Source organism: Oryx dammah, unplaced genomic scaffold (genome assembly GCF_014754425.2).
Source record: "Oryx dammah isolate SB20612 unplaced genomic scaffold, SCBI_Odam_1.1 HiC_scaffold_22, whole genome shotgun sequence".
In the NCBI taxonomy this organism is placed as follows: Eukaryota; Metazoa; Chordata; class Mammalia; order Artiodactyla; family Bovidae; genus Oryx; species Oryx dammah.
Window position 1 is genome coordinate 1,447,152 of NW_024070206.1, and position 22,378 is coordinate 1,469,529.

Sequence of the window (22,378 nt, forward strand, 5' to 3'; positions counted from 1 at the left end):
CACCCTTCTCCAATGGTGGGCCTATCCCTGCACATATACACAGAACATCCACAAGGCTCCCCACACAGTGTGAGGTGCAGTGCAGCACTCTGTGACACTTCTTACTACTGTGCAATAAGAAGCTATTGGAATAATTCTGACAGCTTGAAACATGTCAAATGTATCCTACAAGAGATCCTTGTCAACATTATAGTAAGAATTATCAACTGAGTCTCAAAATTTCCCTTCCAAATAAAACTGACCTTCAAAGTAAAACAGCAATAAAGGTGACTGAGAACAGAGAAACTGGTGCATAGGCACCGATAATTTGTGAGCAAAGAATGACATTTTTTGCTACTGTCTTGTACAGGAGACAGGGATCAAGACCATCCCCATGGAAAAGAAATGCAAAAAAGCAAAATGGCTGTCTGGGTAGGGCTTACAAATACTTGTGAAAAGAAGAGAAGCAAAAAGCAAAGGAGAAAAGGTAAGATATTCCCATCTGAATTCAGAGTTCCAAAGAATAGCAAGGAGAGACAAGAAAGCCGTCCTCAACGATCAATGCAAAGAAATACAGGAAAACAACAGAATGGGAAAGACTACAGATCTCTTCAAGAAAATTAGAGATACCAAGGGAAGATTTCATGCAAAGATGGGCTCAATAAAGGACAGAAATGGTATGGACCTAACAGAAGCAGAAGATATTAAGAAGAGGTGGCAAGAATACACAGAACAACTGTACAAAAAAGATCTTCAAAACTCAGATGATCAGGATGGTATGATCACTCACCTAGAGCCAGACATCCTGGAATGTGAAGTCAAGTGGGCCTTAGGAAGCATCACTATGAACAAAGCTAGTGGAGGTGATGGAATTCCAGCTGAGCTGTTTCAAATCCTGAAAGACGATGCTGTGCAAGTGCTGCACTCAATATGCCAGCAAATTTGGAAAACTCAGCAGTGGCCACAGGACTGGAAAAGGTCAGTTTTCATTCCAATCCCAAAGAAAGGCAATGCCAAAGAACGCTCAAACTACCTCACAATTGCCCTCATCTCACACGCTAGTAAAGTAACGCTCAAAATTCTCCAAGCCAGGCTTCAGCAATACGTCAACGGTGAACTTCCAGATGTTCAAGCTGGTTTTAGAAAAGGCAGAGGAACCAGAGATCAAATTGCCAACATCCACTGGATCATGGAAAAAGCAAGAGAGTTCCAGAAAAACATCTACTTCTGCTTTTTTGATTATGCCAAAGCCTTTGACTGTGTGGATCACAATAAACTGTGGAAAATTCTGAAAGAGATGGGAATACCAGAGCACCTGACCTGCCTCTTCAGAAACCTGTATGCAGGTCAGGAAGCAACAGTTAGAACTGGACATGGAACAAAAGGCTGGTTCCAAATAGGAAAAGGAGTACGTCAAGGCTGTATATTGTCACCCTGCTTATTTAACTTAGATGCAGAGTACATCATGAGAAATGCTGGGCTGGAAGAAGCACAAGCTGGAATCAAGATTGCCGGGAGAAATATCAATCACCTCAGATATGCAGATGACACCACCCTTATGGCAGAAAGTGAAGAGGAACTAAAGAGCCTCTTGATGAAAGTGAAGGAGGAGAGTGAAAAGTTGGCTTAAAGCTCAACATTCAGAAAACGAAGATCATGGCATCTGGTCCCATCACTTCATGGGAAATAGATGGGGAAACAGTGGAAACAGTGTCAGACTTTATTTTTGGGGCCTCCAAAATCACTGCAGATGGTGACTGCAGCCATGAAATTAAAAGATGCTTACTCCTTGGAAGGAAAGTTATGACCAATCTACATAGCATATTAAAAAGCAGAGACATTACTTTGCCAGCAAAGGTCCGTCTAGTCAAGGCTATGGTTTTTCCAATGGTCATGTATGGATGTGAGAGTTGGCCTGTGAAGAAAGCTGAGCACCGAAGAACTGATGGTTTTGAACTGTGGTGTTGGAGAAGACGTTTGAGAGTCCCTTGGACTGCAAGGAGATCCAACCAGTCCATCTTAAAGGAGATCAGTCCTGGGTGTTCTTTGGAAGGACTAATGCTGAAGCTGAAACTCCAATACTTTGGCCACCTCATGTGAAGAGTTGACTCATTGGAAAAGACTCTGATGCTGGGAGGGATTGGTGGAAGAAGGAGAAGGGGACGACAGAGGATGAGATGGCTGGATGGCATCATCGACTCGATGGACATGAATTTGGGTGAACTCCGGGATTTGGTAATGGACAGGGAGGCCTGGCGTGCTGCAATTCACGGGGTCACAAAGAGTCGGACACGACTGAGCGATTGAACTGAACTGAATTAATAGATGATACAAGACAGATATTCAATATGAGCCAACAAAAAAGGCAGACATGTACCAAACACATATGCAGAAATAATTTAACAATGCAGAATATATTCTTCCTGTTCATATACCAGAGTAAAGATGGTATTGGTATTTCACATCACTAGAAACACCAAACTTGGTTTACGCTGCATAGTTATAGGATTTGGTGTCAATTAATGGCAGAACACTGGGGCGAATCCATGACAAATGTTCCTGCTTTGCTAGAATTTATTTCATGCAAAATTTGACAAAAATACCTTATATTGACTCAAAAGAGAAAAGTGCAAAGTACACCATCACATAGCCACCACCTGATATGAACAACTGCTAACATTTTGCAAAATTTAAAAAGAAATACCTTTAGGTTCATGTCCCTAATGTTTCCCTCTTCACAGGCAATCACAGTAATGGATTCAGTGTGACTCTAGTTGATGGTTTTGAACCTACAGCACACATCAGTTCAGTTCAGTCGCTCAGTCGTGTCCGCCTCTTTGCGACCCCATGAACTGCAGCACACCAGGCGTCCCTGTGCATCACCAACTCCCGGAGTCTAAGTACCCACAAATAATATAATGTTTTATGCATTTGAAAATGTACATAATGGCACAGAACTGTGTGTGATGCTTCACAACAGATGTGAGATCTGATTGAGGATGCTAAGATCTTCATTCTATGAATATACCACAGTTAATGTTTCCATTATGTATGGCCCAAAGCACTGCTTCCAGCGTTGTACACAGCTCGTTCCTCATCCTTGTAAGCTCTGGATGAACAGGTCTATACGGAAACGCTGGGTCAACCGGTGTGCACCACCTCCAGTTTTATTGCATTTTGTCAAACGTTTTCCACAGTAGCTGAAAGGGCACTTCTGGTGGCACAGACAGCCTGCTTGCTCCGTATCAGGAACACTAAGTGTCAGACCTCTTCATACTTTGCCAAAAGATCAGGTATAGGTATCATAATATGCATTTCCCTGATTACTAGTGAACTTGAGCAACTTTTCACTGGTTTGCTTCTGCCTATTTTTCATTAGGTTATTTTTCTTTCCCTTACTTTGCAGGGATTCTATACAGATTCTATATTTGAAATACTTTTTTGACTACTATATATATATATATATATATATATATGCCAAATACGTACTCCTAGTCTGTGGCTTGTCTTTTACTTTATGTTATCTTTTCACATACAGGAATTTTAACTGTGATACAAATATATCAATCTCTTCAAAGTCTACAATTTTTATGTGTTAGAAATCTTACCTCAAGGTCATAAACAAGTTTTAATATTTCCTTCAAAAAGTCTTCAAGTTTCATTTCCCACATTTAGTATTTCAATTCATTTGGAAACTTTGTTGTGATGTGTGTATGTATATGGTAGGAAAGAAAGAAAGAACTTCCCTCCAAAAGGAGAAAAATGTATTCAACAGTCTTCCCTTTCCTCCTTTATCTGACTCTGCTTCTTATACAAAAGATTCACTGAGCTTGTTTCTGGCCTGTAATCTCTTCCTTACTTCAATCTGTCTAGCTCTGCTTGCCTTTGTTTTTAAAATGTTTGTTCTGTAGACAGCAACATATATCGGTTTCAAAAAAATTTTAGTAAGCTCCAAAAAGACAAATCCCATTTTCTTGCCATGTGTTGGTTATAAAATCAAATAACTAACCATTGCCTAAGAGGAACACAAAAAGAAATATTTAAAAATAACTTATATGAATGTAATTTAAAATATCTACAAAAATGGAGGTACAATGCCTTTACAGATATAAAACACAATGCATTAACTGTATGGAGGCAGGTTTTAATGAACCATTACAAAATCTTAAATCCAATGTTTGCCCTTTAATATCAATAATCTATTTTACACTTACATACACCTACTGCAAATGATAATAAATATTAATTCAGCTGACTCTCATAATAGCTCTTATCAGGTAGGTACTGTTATCCTCAGTCCTCATTCTTAGATGAAGAAATTGAGGCACTGAGAGATTAAGAAACAAGAATAAAAAAGTGGCAGAAACAGGATCAAAGCCATGACTCCAAACTTTGTGCTCTTAACTCTCTATGCTGTACAGTTTTACTTCTTTAATTTACGGTGGCTACTCAAATAGAAATGTTTTAAATTTTCACATGAATTTCAAGTACAGATGTTCTCAGTATGTTTTTTAAACAATTATTTTAATTAGGATGTCACATACCCATTCAGTTCAGTTCAGTCGCTCAGGCATGTCCGACTCTTTGCAACTCCATGGACTGCAGCAAGCCAGGCCTCCTTGTCCAACACCAACTCCCGGAGTTCACCCAAACTCATGTGCATTGAGTCGGTGATGCCATCCAACCATCTCATCCTCTGTTGTCCCCTTCTCCTCCTGCCTTCCTTCAATCTGTCCCAGCATCAGGGTCTTTTCAAATGCGTCAGTTCTTCACATCAGGTGGCCAAAGTATTGAAGCTTCAGCTTCAGCATCAGTCCTTCCAATGAATATTCAGGACTGATTTCCTTTACGATTGAATGGTTTGATCTCCTTGCTGTCCAAGGGACTCTCAAGAGAATTCTCCAACACCACAGTTTAAAAGCATCAGTTCTTTGGTGCTCAGCTTTCTTTATAGTCCAACTCTCACATCCATACATATCTACTGGAAAAACCATAGCTTTGACTAGACGGACATTTGTTGGCAAAGTAATGTCTCTGCTTTTTAATGTGTTGTCTAGGTTGGTCATAACTTTCCTTCCAAGGAGTAAGCGTCTTTTAATTTCATGGTTGCAGTGTCACCATCTGCAGTGATTTTGGAGCCCCCCAAAAGAAAGTCTCTCACTGTTTCTTCTGTTTTCCCATCTGTTTGCTGTGAAGTGATGGGACTAGATGACATGATCTTTATTTTCTGAATGTTGAGTTTTAAGCCAGCTTTTTCACTCTCCTCTTTCACTTTCATCAAGAGGCTCTTTAGTTCCTCTTCACTTTCTGCCATAAGGGTGGTATCATCTGCGTATCTGAGGTTACTGATATTTCTCCCGGCAATCTTGATTCCAGCTTGTGCTTCATCCACCCCGGCATTTTGCATGATGTACTTGGCATAGAAGTTAAATAAGCAAGGTGACAATATACAGCCTTGACATACTCCTTTCCCTTTACTCGTTTCCAATCCGTTACTCCATGCTGGTTCTAACTATTGCTTCTTGACCTGCATACAGATTTCTCAGGAGGCAGGTAAGGTGGTCCAGTATTCCCGTCTCTTGAAGAATTTTCCAGTTTGTTGTGATCCACTCAGTCAAAGGCTTTGGCATAGTCAATAAAGCAGAAGTAGATGTTTTTCTGGAATTCTCTTGCTTTTCTAGGATTCAACAGATATCCACTACTCCTGCTTAATCCTATACATTAGTACTGTCAGATATCATCTATCTTTTTCAGTCATTTATCATCAGCAAATATGATCTAGTCTCCCCTGTTTCATACATATTTTCTTACAAAACAAGTTACTATCAAATGAGTTTTCGAAGTCTTCTCACATATATACCTTCACGTGAACTTCATTAAAACTTGGTAACCAGCAGTGGACAGAAATGATTACTGTGCTTTACACAGAATAAGAAAGCTCTGAAAGTCTAAGGAGTTAACCCAAGGTAATAGAGCTGTAGGTGGAAGAGCAGAACTGAAGATCAGATATCAGTGCTGCAAGTTCAGCTCAGTTCCGTTCAGTCACCCAGTCGTGTCCGACTCTTTGCGACCCCCATGAATCGCAGCACGCCAAGCCTCCCTGTCTATCACCAACTCCCGGAGTTCACCCAAACTCATGTCCATCGAGTCCGTGATGCCATCCAGCCATCCCATCCTCTGTTGTCCCCTTCTCCTCCTGCCCCCAATCCCTCCCAGCATCAGGGTCTTTTCCAGTGAGTCAACTCTTTGCATGAGGTGGCCAAAGTACTGGAGTTTCAGTTTTAGCATCAGTCCTTCCAATGAACACCCAGGGCTGATCTCCTTTAGGATGGACTGGGTGGACCTCCTTGCAGTCCAGGGGACTCTCAAGAGTCTTCTCCAGCACCACGGTTCAGAAGCATCCGTTCTTTGGCGGTCTTCAAAAAATAGGCCAAGTTTACTTTCACTTTCAAAAGTATAGGTGGTCCACACAGACCTGCTACTGTTTTATCAGCCACACATTTTTCCAGTTACTCTTCTACCAAGCTCATATTTCTCTATTTTATTCACACCAATGTGAGAGATCTATCACATAGCTTGCTATAATACAAACAAATCAGCTCTAGGACATTCTTCTTGATCCTGTTATAGTTACCTTTTGCTGAATCTTAGTAAATACCACTGCTGTATTCAATGATATCAAGTCTTCACTTCTCAGAAATCTGAAAAATCTAGTTTTAAAGTAAACTAGGCAATTTACATCCAACTTGTTCAGATTTTCCTGTGCAGATTTCCTTAGTCTGTAGAAACTCTATGTACATATGGAACTGGAGAGTTATCAGTTTCCCATGCTCCAGTGAAATGGGGCCAGAACCACTTTAAAAAGTTAATCGCAGGTACAAACTTCCAACAAGATAAATAAGTCATGGGGATGAAGTGTACAGCATGGTGGCCATAGTTAACAATATTGTTTTGTGTATTTCAAAGCTGCTCAGAGAGTAGATCACAGAAGTTCTCATCAAAGGAAACAAACAAATCAACAAACTGTAACTGTGTGGTGATGGGTGGAAACTAAACTCACTGTGGTGATCATTTCAAAATACAGACACGTATCAAATCATTCTGCTGGAGACCTAAAACTAGAGAAATGTCCTGACGATTAGATCTCAAAAAAGGTTCCTCCACAAACATCATATAAGGGGGTTGAAGCAGATCAATCCTCAACTAATGCAAACCCCCCAAAAGTCAACCAAAGAGGCATCACGTTCAAAATATGGCCAAACAGCACAACACAATTTATTTAAGAATCAACAAGTATGTTTTCAGTATAAATAATCTAGAAACCACATTTTATCATCAGCTCTTACAGTACAGACGTGTGTGTTGTGTGTGTTTAGCTAGTTACAGTGCACATACATAGAAGCCAACAAAAGCAACCATCTGAAGGGGGAAAACAGGTTATTAATACTTAAGGCCCTTCTCAACGGATATTTACAATTTAGATATAAGCAGACTTTAGACCAAAGTAAGTGCTCTTTTCCAGTTAATCATCCTAAAACCATGGGAATTAAGGTAGCAGGCACAGTTAAAAGCCACCATTCAAAAAAAATAAGAAGAACAAAATTTAGTTTTTGCCCTAAATAGATTAAATAAAATGAAAACTGAGCCAATCCTGAATGGTTTTTTCCAACAAAGGTGCTTAAAAAACAAGCAAACAAACAAAAAAACATACAAAGTAGAAAGTGTAAATTTAGTTTTTAACATAAAAGGCCTGTTCGCTGGTTAATACCCTTATCTTGTTTCCTTTTAAACTATGTACCACAATGGCCTGAAGTGTCATATTGCATTTTTATAACCACCCACATGGAATCACTTTATTAACTGTGAGCCAGATAATGGAAAGCATGTTCCCAGATGATGTTTTAAACAAGGCAAAATATAAACTAAATATTATCTTCTCTTTACCCTCACTTCCTTTTCCTCTTCCTCACTCAGGATGAGACTCTAAATATGGCCAAATAAGAAAGTTACTGTTTATATTAAAATTTCACTCATACTTGAGCATCACGTTAAAATTTTACTTTCTCCACAATTATCACAATCAACAATGATGTTTCTATATCTGAATGCTTACACTATTACCTGTACCATGGAAAACTATTCTATAGACTTTCAGGCACTAGTCTTGTCTCTTCATTAAGAACATAATATGCTCAAGGATATGCACTAAACTTCTTTTGGATTCCTGTAATACTTAGCTGATCACAGAATTTTATAAATTTACTGATCATTGTAAAATATTGAATACCAACTATACACAAGTCACTGTTCTAGCCAATGACAATATCTGAATTTCCACAAGAATTAAAAAGTTTGAAGCTGATGAAAGACATGGGTAAAAAATGAGTCATATAAGAGAGAAATTTAGGAATCTATATCAATAACCTCAGATATGCAGATGACACCACCCTTATGGCAGAAAGTGAGAAGAACTAAAGAGCCTCTTGATGAAAGTGAAGAGGAGAGTGAAAAAGTTGGCTTAAAGCTCAACATTCAGAAAACTAAGATTATGGCATCTGGTCCCATCATTTCATGGCAAATAGATGGGGAAACAGTGGCTGACTTTATTTTTGGGGGCTTCAAAATCACTGCAGATGGTGACTGCAGCCATGAAATTAAAAGACGTTTACTCCTTGGAAGGAAAGTTATGACCAACCTGCTAAGTCACTTCGGTCATGTCTGACTCTGTGCAACCCCACAGACGGCAGCCCATCAGGCTCTGCCATCCCTGGGATTCTCCAGGCAAGAATACTGGAGTGGGTTGCCATTTCCTTCTCCAACCTGGATAGCATATTAAAAGGCAGAGACATTACTTTGTCAACAAAGTCCGTCTAGTCAAGGCTATGGTTTTTCCAGTAGTCATGTATGGATGTGAGAGTTGGACTATAAAGAAAGCTAAGTGGTGAAGAATTGATGCTTTTGAAGTGTGGTGTTGGAGAAGACTCTTGAGAGTCCCTTGGACTGCAAGAAGATCCAACCAGTCCATCCTAAAGGAAATCAGTCCTGGGTGTTCATTGGAAGGACTGATGTTGAAGCTGAAACTACCAATATTTTGGCCACCTGATGCGAAGAGCTGACTCATTTGAAAAGACTCTGATGCTGGGAAAGATTGAAGGCAGGAGGAAAAGGGGACGACAGAGGATGAGATGGTTGGATGGCATCACCGACTCAACGGACATGAGTTTGAGTGAGCTCCAGGAGTTGGTGATGGACAGGGAGGCCTGGTGTGCTGTAATTCATGGGGTCACAAAGAGTCGGACAAGACTAAGCGACTGAACTGAACTGAACTGAATATGGTCCAGATAACAATAGCAAGTCTCACAATAGCAAGCTAAAAGGAGTGAACTTAATACATTTTAGAAATAGTCTCTTGATATTTTGCTAGAAGCCAGAGGAAGCACTAGACCCAAGTCCAACCTATGGGGGAGGAAGTGCTTTGTTAAGCGGAATCGAAGGGCACTTTAGGAAGACGGGAGTCACAGCACAGGGGACACGGAGAAGGGGACAGAGCACAGGGAGGCAAGCGCTCTTTCAGAGCTCTGAGAAAAGACAGGCGGGCCAGTGAAAGAGCACCTCAAAAGGAGAGAGGGGACTCAAGAAGTCTGCAGGCTCAGAAGTGAAATTATTACAGTCAGTCATGAATAAGCTGATAAGCTGCCTTAAGAACATCTGGAAGCATAACTACGGAATAAAAGAAATTCATTACTGAAAGGCATGTTATTTGACCACTTACTGTCTCTACAGAGCTGACTCATTCTAGGCAATTTTTCTGATTTTGATTAGACCTTGAAGGCTCAGAGTAGAACAGCATTCCTCTAGATAAAATACTGTAATTTGTAATTAAGTTGTGCCAAAGGCATTGGCACAACTTTTACCTTGCAGTCTAACTGGAAACTAAACTGGCTCAACTGGCAAAAATACAGGGGACAATATATAATTAATGTGTCTATATTCAAGCAAGTAATATTACATGAAAAGATCAAATTACTTTATCAAGTGGGCCTAGCAGGACCGTCACAAGGAATCAAACCCTGAGACTCCATGAGAGCGCATTTTACATTCTTCCACTGAAAACATCAGATTTAAAAAGCTATAGTTCTTTTATATGTTTTATAAATTTGACTTACTCGTTTAGTCAAGAAAAAAAAGATAGTATGAAGACTTCTTAAAGTATTTTACAATTAACACTATACTATTATCTAGGTCAGCAGACTTTTGGGCAAACAATTTAGTAAATCTTACAAAATTAAACTGCTTTTGTATCTGCTTAGTCGTTCAGTCCTGTCTCTGCGACCCCACGAACTGTAGCCCTCCAGGCTCCTCTGTCCATGGGGATTTTCCAGGCAAAAATACTGGAGTGGATTGCCATGCCCTCCTCCAAGGGATCTTCCTAACCCAGGGATCGAACCCAGGTCTCCCGCATTGCAGGTGGATTCTTTACCATCTGAGACACCAGATAAGCCTTTTAGAAATCTTTAAACAAAGAAAACCACTGTTGATTATACATTTATTACTCTGAAGTTTTATGAATTTTCAGATCAGACACATATTAATCAAAAATACATAAAAACAAATAAAAATAATTTAATGTTTTAGATAATCCACACTATCAATGTTTATACTGTTCATAATCAACCAAAAAGTACTCATTGAGTATTATAAAGTAATAATCCAACTAGCAACAATTAACATGGCAGAAGTGAATACAGAGGACCTTTATAACCAGCAGCAGTCTGGTCCTAAAGAAAGATTCATCCTCAGAGTTTCTAAAATATAATTTGTATGATCCAATTCTTAATCAAAATCTTCAAAACACGGTACTAACCAAAGATTTACGGACTTATTTTAGCATTTATCTATTTCCTGACTGTACTAAGACATTTAAATATATTAATATTTTGATATACAATGCATTTGGATTTAAATTATACTAAAGCTTGTACTATAAGTGTCTGCATAATTATAGGAGGAATATTTCAGAAATATTTCTTCTTTTTATGATGCCATCATAGGCCTAAATTTAGAAACAGAAAACTATAAAACTTCTAGAAGAAAATACACAAGAAAATTTTTGCAACTTTACGATGCACAAATATTTATTTAGGAAACAAAGACCATGAATCATTAAGGAAAAACACAATTAACTGGACTTGATGAAATGAAAATCTTTTGTTCATAAGATACATTGTTAAAAAATGAAAAGGCAAATCATGCTGGGAGAAAAAACTTGGAAAACACATATTTGATGGAGGACTTGGGTTCAGAATATATAAAAGAACTACAACTCAATAAAAAGCTGTTAACAGACATTGCACAAAAGATATGTAACAGCAGTAGACATACCCCCCAATGGCCAAAAGCTCAAAGGAGCTCAGCATTACTAGTCCTCGACAAATAAAAATTAAAACCACAATGATATACCACCGTACTCTCACTAGAATCAATTAAATAAAAAGCCTGAAAATACCAAGGGTTTGGGGGATGTATAGAAACTGAAACTTTCATACACTGGTGATGGAAATTTTAAATGATACAGCCACTTTGGAAAACCTGTCTGACAGCTTCTTACAAAGTTAAATGTGAACCAGCGATTCTATTCCTAGGTATTATCCAAAAGAAGTGAAAACATACGTCTCTGCAAAACTTATACACGCATGTTCATGGTAGCTTTATTCATATAGGCCAAAAATGGGAAAAAAAATAAATGTCTAATAACAGATGAATGGTAAAACCAAAACAGGAATGAACTACTATTACACATAAAAACATCATTTGGATGAATTTCAAAAACATTATACTGAGGAAAGAAAGCCATACAGAAAAGACTATATGCTCCAAACTGCATTTGTATGAAATTTTAAAACAGGCAAAACTTATCTAAGAAAGTGGTTCTCACTTGGGGAATTTTGCCCTCCCCTTCCTTGGACGGTGCTGGTAACATTTTTTGACTGTCACAACTTGAGGAATGGGGGCTGGGTGGTTGCTTCTGTTATGCAGTGGACACAGAGGCCAGCAACGCTGTTAAACATTCTAGAATGTACAGGACACTAACACAACAAAGAATTATCAGGCCCAAAATTCCAATAGTGCCTAGGCCCAGGTTGGAAAATTGTTTTCAACTGTGGTCAGTGATGGGCTTGAGATACTGAATGCAAATGAAAATGAAGGTGTTCTGGGGACAATAAAATGTCCCCATTTATTTGTAGTAGTAATTTGTTTTCCAAATCACCATGCTGTACACTTCAAATGGGCACATTTTATTGTGTGCAATTTCCCCTCAAGGTTGATGGTAAAAATTATAGCCTATCAAGTAATATAAAGCTACAAAAACACTTTAATCCAATTTTTGCTGTTAAACATATATGCACAGAAAAAAACGAAAAAGGCAACTACTATTGGTTGGATTATGGATAACTCTGATTTTTCCCCCTACTGCTCATCTGTTTTGTATTCAGTTGAAAATATATTATATTATGTAATAATGTACTTTTGAGTTATACCCAAAACAGGTCCAAATAAACTATGGAAGAGCACAACTGCACATGAATATTTGATTATAGCTAAATCCTGATTTATGATCACAGGACTGAAGCTATAAAAATGTATAATGCAAAGGCATTTACAAGTCAACTTTTACTTTAAAACACAGCTATATTTAGAGCCTAAATTTAAAATATAACTTTCTGTACAAAAAAGTTTTTAACAGAAATTTTCACTACAGTGATTCCACACAATAAGGTAGGCTGAAAAGATTAATAAATTCTTTTAAATTAAATAATGTTATAAAGGAATAACTTATTTCATTATATGTATGCTGCGATTCATGGGGTCGCAAAGTGTCGGACACGACTAAGCGACTTGAACTGAACTGAACTGAACTGATACAGTAGAAAAACATATCAGATACAATTCAGTTATGTTCAACAACAGGCCAGGGACTATACAAACTGTGAGTAATAAAAAGATATCCCTCAAGAAGCTGACTATCTAATGGAGAGAAATGATACTGTTAATAAATCAAAATAAAAAGAGTTAAGGGCTATGGTTGGGGTTTGAAAGTAGTACAATGAAAAGAATCAAACAACTAAGCCTTGGTAGTGTGGGAAGTATTTACAAAGATGACAGTTGAGCTGGGTCTTGAGGAAGCAGTAAGAGCTTATCAGGTGAAAATCATTATTAGACACTTCCAAAATCTTAAAACAAACAAAAGCCAACTGCCTAACAATTTTGTTACACTGCTCTTTTGTTACATTTTATGGTCTTAAAGGTCAGCAACAGAAAAACCAGTTCTGAGAAAAGGAAGATCATCCTACACTACTGAGCAAGGAAGTTACAACTGCTGAGAAAATTCCATATTCAAGAGAGCAGACTGCTTTGGATCTACCTTGATGGAAAAAGGCACTCTTTGCAGTTTAACTACATCTAACTAAGTTCCTGTAAGTTAGGGAACTGTGGTGTTGGAGAAGATTCTTGAGAGTCCATCTCAACCAGATCCAACCTCCAACTAGTCCATTCTAAAGGAAATTAGTCCTGAATATTCACTGGAAGGACCGATGTTGAAGCTGAAACTGCAATACTTTGGCCACCTGATGAGAAGAACTGACTCAGAAAAGCCCCTGATGCTGGGAAAGATTGAAGGCGGGAGGAGAAGGGGACGACAGAGGATGAGATGGTTGGATGGCATCACCAACTCAATGGACGTGAGTTTGAGCAAGCTCTGGGAGTTGGTGATGGACAGGGAGGCCTGGCGTGCTGCAGTCCATGGGGTCACAAAGAATCAGACATGACTGAGAGACTCAACTGAAGTGAAGTTAGGCGATCTCAGTCTCTGGAACTACTTAAAAGTACTGACAAAAAACCATCAGTTCGGCTACAATTTTAAATGTATTTTAACATGTGTGAGCAAATTTCAGTCGGCCTCACATAACACATTAAAAACCTCATACCGCCAGTAACGGAAAATCTAAGATGCCTCTTAAGGATAGGTACTGGGACTCCAACATGCATCCTTGGCAGTACGTTTTAAGACATAAATGCTTATAAACACATGATGAATGAGGTAAACGACCACTCTATACAGTTAATGATTACAAGGAGGCAGAAAAGTTAATTCCTAAACTTCCGAAAAGAAAAAAGCCTACAAGGTACTGGGACCAGGAGGCAACATTGCAGGGAGAGCCTGCCTGCTCTGCTCCTCAGCTCAGCTCAGTGCAGGCGCTCAGGCGCGTCCGACTCTCTGCGACCCCATGAACGCAGCGCGCCAGGCCTCCCTGTCCATCACCAACTCCCGGAGTTCACTCAGACTCACCATCGAGTCCGTGATGCCATCCAGCCATCTCACCCTCGGTCGTCCCCTTCTCCTCCGGCCCCCAAACCCTCCCAGCAGCAGAGTCTTTTCCAATGAGTCAACACTTCGCATGAGGTGGCCAAAGTACTGGAGCTTCAGCTTTAGCATCATTCCTTTCAAAGAACACCCAAGACTGATCTCCTTTAGAATGGACTGGTTGGATCTCCTTGCAGTCCAAGCGACTCTCAAGAGTCTTCTCCAACACCACGGTTTAAAAGCATCCATTCTCAGCGCTCAGCTTTCTTCACAGTCCAACTCTCACATCCATACATGACTACTGGAAAAACCATAGCTCTGCTCCTTAGACTTCCTATAATTCTGGACACCCACTGAAATTAAGGAACCGAAAGTGAATGAAACTGAGTTTATTTAAACTGAACAAATTTTATGCAGCAGAAGATGCAACTTTTGAGTAGTCAACTCAACCCAAAGACAAAGGTTCTTCAAGTGCATCTGGCTTCGGGGAGACAGCAACACCATTTCCTATTCTTTTCTCTTTTGACTTGGAGTCAAATAATTACTGCCAACAACATAAGGAACACTGTTTCCAGGTAGTGGCGATTCAGGAGATGGGAGAGAATGGAAAAACGATTAAAGCGATAAACCAAGGTTGCAAGGGAGTCCTCTGGAGTCACGTAGTGGCCAGTGAGCTAGAAACTCTGGATACTTAATAGATATCGACACCAACAGTGGGACCAGGAGCTGGTGCAAGTCCAGCCAAGGGCTGGAGGCAGGCAGGGAGAGAACAGTCGCTGCCACATCCTTTCGAGATCACCGCCCGCCCCCCGCCCCAACCCTCTAGCTGGAACGCTCCCAGGACGGAGCACCCGCCCACGAGCGCGCCCTCCCCGCAATAAACCCCCCCCCCTACCCCAACCGCCCAGCCGGACAGCGCCGTCGTTCACTTACTGAGCTGTCCCCCACCCGACGTCGTACTCGGCTCCCGACCTCCTGCGCCTGCAAGGCCGGCGGCCCCGGGGATCCCCGGCGCCCCCGTCCCCGGCGGGGTCCCGCTCTGCCTCTCGAAGTTGCCAGGGTTGGAGAAGTAGTCGCGCAGCCGAGGGAGCTCCCGGCCGCTCTCTAACAGCTCGGTGTGCAGCTCCAAGGCGGTCAGCAGGTACTGATCGCGCAGCAGCTGGGCCGCGATCGCATCAATTGACAGGCGGGCCGGGGTCTCCCCAGGGCCCCCCAGGGCCGCCGCCGCCGCCTCCCCGGGGAGCCCCGCTCGGGCACTGCTCCCCAAGGCCACGGGGTCCTGGGGCGACAGCGAGTCCGCAGAGCCCGGGTCTAGGCCGCCCCCGGCACCCAGCCGAAGTCCTGCCCGCCGCTCGTCGGTCGCCGAGACCTCGTCCTCGTCCTCGTCCGAATCGCTGAGGAAAGGGTTCACGCCGCCGCCGCCACCTCCAGGCGCCATCGCCGCCATCTTACACTGTCAGGAGAGCGGGCGCCTCCCTGTCTGGCTCTGACAGGCCGCGGCCTGAGTCCCCGCTCAGCCTCAGCGGGCACCGCTCGCTTCCGCAGCCCCGGCCTTGCCACGTCCCGCCTCCTCACCCGGAGACCCGTCGCAGGCTCGGAGGCGAACCGTCCGGAGGCTGCAGCGGCGGCAGCAGCAGCCACTGCCTCAGCCGCAGCTGCACCAGCAGCCCGGCTCTGCGGGCGTCTTCCTGGTCCCCGGTCTCGCGAGAAATGGCGCGTGCCCCGCCCCTCTCCTCTCCCCGCCCCGCCCCGCCCCGCCTGCTCCCCAACGCCTGTGACCAGAGACTGAGGGGCCCCGCGCCCTGCTCAAAGGCAAAGCCCCGCCCCACTCATTTTTGATTGGCCACAGGAGGTAGGGGCGGGGACTGGAGTCACGGAGGACTAACCCGGGAATTATCGCGAGAGTAGCTTCTGGCCAGGTAAGTGTCAGGGACGTTTCGTAGCTGGGGGGCGGTTGTGACGGTGGCTTAGGAACCTTCTCTTCTGGGCCGGAGGGGAGCTCTGACTCGCAGCCGGGCCCCGCCTTCGCGCTGACGAGGCCTCGTTCCCGAGGTCAGGCCTGACCTGCTCAAGCCCAGGTAGAGTCCGGGAGAAGTGGGGGCACGGGCCGGGCCCCGACACTGGCGCTCGCCGCGGTGCGCTGCCCCCTCTTCCTTCCGGCTGCTGCTGTTTTCCCCGCAGGGGTGGCCGGTGGCCGGTGCAAGGCAGGGCCGGTGGTCAAAAGGGGGCTTGCTTCCTCTTCCTCGCCGTCCCAGCCTCGTGCCGGCGGGCCCCGGGGGCCTGGGTGCGGCACAGGGACAGAGCAGGGACAGAGCCAATGGAAAATGCAGCGGGGACGTTGGGATCTGCTTGGATCTGGGAATATCCCGATAGTCTCGACTTCGGTAACGAACTATTAGGAGCGCAGCAAGCACTTGTGATTTAATACACAGCTTGCACAATGGGTACGCTTCCAAACGTCAGATGCTGTCCCTCAGAGGGCCCCTTGCAGGAGATCCAACCAGTCCATCCGAAAGGAAATCAGTCCTAATATTCATTGGAAGGACTGATGCTGAAGCTGAAACTTCAATACTTTGGCCACCTGATGCGAAGAACTGACTCATTGGAAAAGCCCCTGCTGCTGGGAAAGATTGAAGGAGGGAGGAAAAGGGGACGACAGAGGATGAGATGGATGGATGGCATCACCGACTCGGTGGACATGAGTTTGAGCAAGCTCCGGGAGTTGGTGATGGACACGGAAGCCTGGCGTACTGCAGTCCATGGTGTCTCGAAGAGTCAGACACGACTGAACGCCTGAACCGAACTTGGGGTTTTTGTTTTGTTTTCGGTAGAAGTTTTTTTGATGCTTTTAATACTAAGAATTGGAAGCTTTTTTTTTTTTTTTAACAGAGCATTAGCTCCCAGTGTTTAATTCTAAATTTATGTGTGTGTGTGCCTGCACGCCATGTATTGAAGAAAAGCATGGAAAAAAATCCCAGATCTTAGGAAAATAGTATCAAAAGAGCCACCGATGTTGTTTCATCAGTTCAGTCCAGTCTCTCAGTCGTGTCTGACTCTTTGCGACTCCATGAATGGCAGCACACCAGGCCACCCTGTCCACCACCAACTCCTGGAGTTCACTCAGACTCACGTCCATCAAGTTGGTGATGCTAACCAGCCATCTCATCCTCTGTTGTCCCCTTCTCCTCCTGCCCTCAATCCCTCCCAGCATCAGGGTATTTTCCAATGAGTCAGCTCTTCGCATGAGGTGGCCAGAGTATTGGAGTTTCAGCTTCAGCATCAGTCCTTCCAAAGAACACCCAGGACTGATCTTTAGGATGGACTGGTTGGATCTCCTTGCAGTCCAAGGGACTCTCAAGAGTCTTCTCCAACACCACAGTTCAAAAGCATCAATTCTTTGGTGCTCAGCTTTCTTCACAGTCCAACTCTCATATCCATACATGACCAGTGGAAAAACCATAGCCTTGACTAGACGGACCTTTGTTGGCAAAGTAATATCTTGGCTTTTGAATATGCTATCTAGGTTGGTCATAACTTTCCTTCCAAGGAGTAAGTGTCTTTTAATTTCATGGCTGCAATCACCATCTGCAGTGATTTTGGAGCCCCCCAAAATAAAGTCTGTCACTGTTTCCACTGTTTCTCCATCTGTTTGCCATGAAGTGATGGGACCAGATGCCATGATCTTAGTTTTCTGAATGTTGAGCTTTAAGCCAACTTTTTCACTCTCTTCTTTTACTTTCATCAAGAGGATTTTTAGTTCTTCTTCACTTTCTGCCCTAAGGGTGGTGTCATCTGCATATCTGAGGTTTTGATATTTCTACCGGCAATCTTGCTTGATTCCAGCTTGTGCTTCTTCCAGCCCAGTGTTTCTCATGATGTACTCTGCATATAAGTTAAATAAGCAGGGTGACAATATACAGCCTTGACGTACTCCTTTTCCTATTTGGAACCAGTCTGTTGTTCCATGTCCAGTTCTAACTGTTGCTTCCTGACCTGCATATAGGTTTCTCAAGAGGCAGGTCAGGTGGTCTGGTATTCCCATCTCTTTCAGAATTTAGTCAAAGGCTTTGGCATAGTCAAAAAAGCAGAAATAGATGTTTTTCTGGAACTCTCTTGCTTTTTCGATGATCCAGTGATGTTGGCAATTTGATCTCTGGTTTCTCTGCCTTTTCTAAAACCAGTTTGAACATCTGGAAGTTCATGGTTCACGTATTGCTGAAGCCTGGCTTGGAGAATTTTGAGCATTACTTTACTAGCATGTGAGAGGAGTGCAATTGTGCGGCAGTTTGAGCATTCTTTGGCATTCCCTTTCTTAGGGATTGGAATGAAAACTGACCTTTTCCAGTCCTGTGGCCACTGCTGAGTTTTCCAAATTTGCTGGCATATTGAGTGCAGCACTTTCACAGCATCGTCTTTCAGGATTTGAAACAGCTCAACTGGAATTCCATCACCTCCACTAGCTTTGTTCATAGTGATGCTTTCTATGGCCCACTTGACTTTGCATTCCAGGATGCCTGGCTCTAGGTGAGTGATCACACCATCGTGATCATCTGGGTTGTGAAGCTCTTTTTTGTACAATTTTTCTGTGTATTCTTGTTGTTTCATAGTCCTTAGCTAAAAGGATTGCTGATCTTTATTGTAATTGAGTTGCCAAAGAGATTGAAAATGGAAACAATTTCTGGCATGGAAAATGGGAAGGATTAGGGAGTGGCATGGAAAGGGCATGTTTAGAAATGGGTCATTTATATGCAATATTTCTGCCTGTGTAATGGGAATTTTACACATCTGTTGTACTTAAGGTCCCCACATTTAGGGGCTTCCTGTCAAGGATTGTGCTTATTACGTTCATATCTCCGTCCTGCCAATTATTTGCCATGAGACTTTTAAAAAGTTACTGGACTTCTCTCAACCTCCTCTGTCAAGGAGATACTTAAAGTACACAGAATTAAGAATGTGCTTGTCACAGTACCTGGTACCTAGTACACAACAAATGTTATAATCATTTATCAATTAATGTACTACTAATAGAGAGGGAAATGGCAACCCACTCCAGTGTTCTTGCCTGGAGAATCCCAGGGATGGGGGAGCCTGGTGGGTTGCCGTCTATGGGGTCGCACAGAGCCGGACACGACTGAAGCGACTTAGTAGTAGTAGCAGTATATATTGAGAATATTTGACAGATTTTTAAAAGTAAAGCAAAACAAACCTGATGTCAGTCATTTAGTAGCATTAGCCAGAATAAGCAATAAAGGTAGTAGGCTCCAAAGGGAATATCTTTAGGGTCTGATTTCTAAAATGAAAATTGAAAATAGATTTAAAATGTTTCCTCAGAGAGTTGTAAGAAGTTGGATGTAGAAGTTCTTCCTTGATCAGCAGCTTCCTATGACACATCTGTAATTTCCTGGCTCTACCTCATATCCTGTAATCATGGACCTGTTAATGTGACCTTCCAAGCCCCTAACAAATCACCTGGCCAGTCGTCTCAGTAAGTACTTTTCTCTTCCACTAGTGCAGAGAAATTTGCTTATCAATTAAAAATGTTGAAGAAATATTAATAGTGCATACTAGGATATTATTAACAATTGCTGATTTCTATTTAATAATAATTTACGATTAACGTTGAGGAATTTTCTTTCTACTTACCAAAATTTGCATTAATCTAGGTCTTTACAGCCAATGTTTCACTGAATAATCTGGATAGTCATTGATGCTTGTATGTTAGTGATAAAAATATAAAAGATCGCTCTTTTCCAAGCACCTCAATTGTTTTCTTGATTAAAAAATTATTTTTTTTGTTTTAGTACTCTTAAAATAAGCACAAGCAATATTTTCAGTGCAAGTTTTTCATTGATGTAAACTTTTATAAATATCTAATTTTTTATACATTTTTACATATTGTAATATTTGACATTGTTTTTCAGTGTGCGGTAAACATCCCAGCGGTATAAGTTAAATGAGTTTTATTGATACATGGTTATGTGTGTTTTAAAAATTTTAGTCGTTATTCATTTGTTTAGGTGATTTCCAAATGATTCATCCATGGAAATGTTTTCTTTTTTCACTGCTGCTGCTACTGCTGCTAAGTCGCTTCAGTCGTGTCTGACTCTGTGCGACTCCATAGATGGCAGCCCACCAGGCTCCCCCGTCCCTGGGATTCTCCAGGCACTAAATCTGAATAAAGAGGGATTTAAAAAAAGAGAGAAATATTAAATGATAATAGTGCTTATTTATATGTGCTTAGCTGTAATAAAGTAAGTAGTATGTGAAGGATGATATTTTGGAATCACTGAAATTTTATGTATAGTAAATGACAAGTATGAAAGTTACTGTGGTTGTTATTTATCCTCAATCCTCACAGCTCTTGTTTCTGTTCTGGACAAATAAACAGAGAAGCAAGGCAGCCTCTAGTGGCTATAGCGCGCGTTACACACCCACTGAAAGGCTAACCCTGGGGACTTTAATAGACCGCAGTGCTGCCCGCTCCAGCACTCTCGCCTGGAAGATCCCAGGGGCGGGGGAGCCTGGTGGGCCGCAGTCCATGGGGTCGCACAGAGTTGGATGCAACTGAAGCGACTTAGTAGAGGTAGTAGTAAGAGCCCAGGACTGGGCTGAGTACTGGAGAAAGCCTGTCTTGCTCTCCTGGAATTAGCATGAAGTTATAGAGGCAGACATTACTACAAACAGTCAGAGTTGTAGCTGTGCACTTATAAACGGAAGGAAAGGTCTGAGCTTCTGATCTGGACTGAGTGGTCCATGAGAGAGTGATGCTGGCAGGTGCCCAGGAGGGACCTACATCCCACTGTTACTACACGAGAGAGCTAGGTTCTTATGTTAGCTATTACAGCTTCAGGGTCAAAGTTCTCAAATAAAATGTTTCTTTTACTATTTCAGTAAGCTTTAGGGTAGGGGAGAATTTGTATTATCCTTTAACACAGACACTTTGATACTTTTTACAGAAAAGTTGTGTAACAACAGTGGGGAAAAGGAAGAACGTAAGTCCAGGGAGTTATTCGTAAATGCAAAAGAAAGTGAGAAACGATAGAGATATTTCCTCATTAGTGAACGTGAGAAGGAGAGTACTCAGGTTTCCATGGTTGAGAGGAGTATTTAAGTCAATGGGAGCTTCTCTGCATCTAGGTAGATACCATATGTACTTTAGTTGTAAATAGAGTTAAAGATCTTACAGAAATGAATTAAAATGAGTTGAAAAATGAGTTACTTTGCGTAACTAACTATGATAACTGATAGAAGAGTTCTGAGCTAAAGGACAGAAGAGAAGAACAAGAGACCAGAATATTAGGGACAGTTTTGGGAGAATAAATTTGACAATTTGGATGAAATGGACAAATGGACAAAAGATACAACTACCAAAACTTACTCAGCAAGTAGTAAATAATCTTAGTATCTCTCTGGATATGAAGAAATTGAATTTATAGTTAAAAACTTTCCAACAGAGGAAACTCTGAGCCATTGATATCCTGTTACACAATAAAGGAAGAAATAGTACTAATTCTACACAAACTCTTCCAAAATATAAAACATAATAACACTTCCCATTGCATTGTCTGACAGCAAAACCAGAGAAAGATGTTACCAAAAAAAATTATAGTCTAATATTGCTAATAAATGTTAATTTAAAATGCTAAATATTTTAGCAAATAAAATCCAAGAGTATATAGGAAGGATAATACTTAACGATTAAGTTCAGTTTATTCTGGGAACCCTAGCTTGGTTTAACATTTGAAACGCCATCATTGTAGTTCACCACACTAGGAGACCCCACAGCAGGGGAGACCCCACAGCAGGGGAGAGACCCCACATCGGGAGAGACCCTACACCAGGAGAGAGACCCCACACCGGGAGAGACCCCACACCAGGAGAGAGACCCCACTCCGTGGGAGACCCCACAGCAGGGGAGATCCCACACCAGGAGAGAGACCCCACTCCAGGAGAGACCGCACACCAGGAGAGACCGCACAGCAGGGGAGAGACCCCACATCAGGAGAGACCCCACTCCGGGAGAGACCCTACACCAGG

General features: G+C 42.1%; 1 protein-coding gene across 5 annotated transcripts in view; it reads right to left on the reverse strand.

The window, feature by feature from the left end:
* The window catches only part of RELCH (RAB11 binding and LisH domain, coiled-coil and HEAT repeat containing), a 108,747-nt gene extending 92,736 nt beyond the window's left edge, over positions 1-16,011 (reverse strand). For all 5 annotated transcript variants that reach the window (XM_040264268.1, XM_040264267.1, XM_040264266.1 and 2 more), the window contains exon 1: positions 15,275-16,011. In XM_040264268.1, the coding sequence (XP_040120202.1) occupies positions 15,275-15,788 (514 nt within the window). In that variant the 5' untranslated portion in view covers positions 15,789-16,011. The remainder of the gene's footprint in view (positions 1-15,274) is intronic.
* Positions 16,012-22,378: the final 6,367 nt, after the last annotated feature.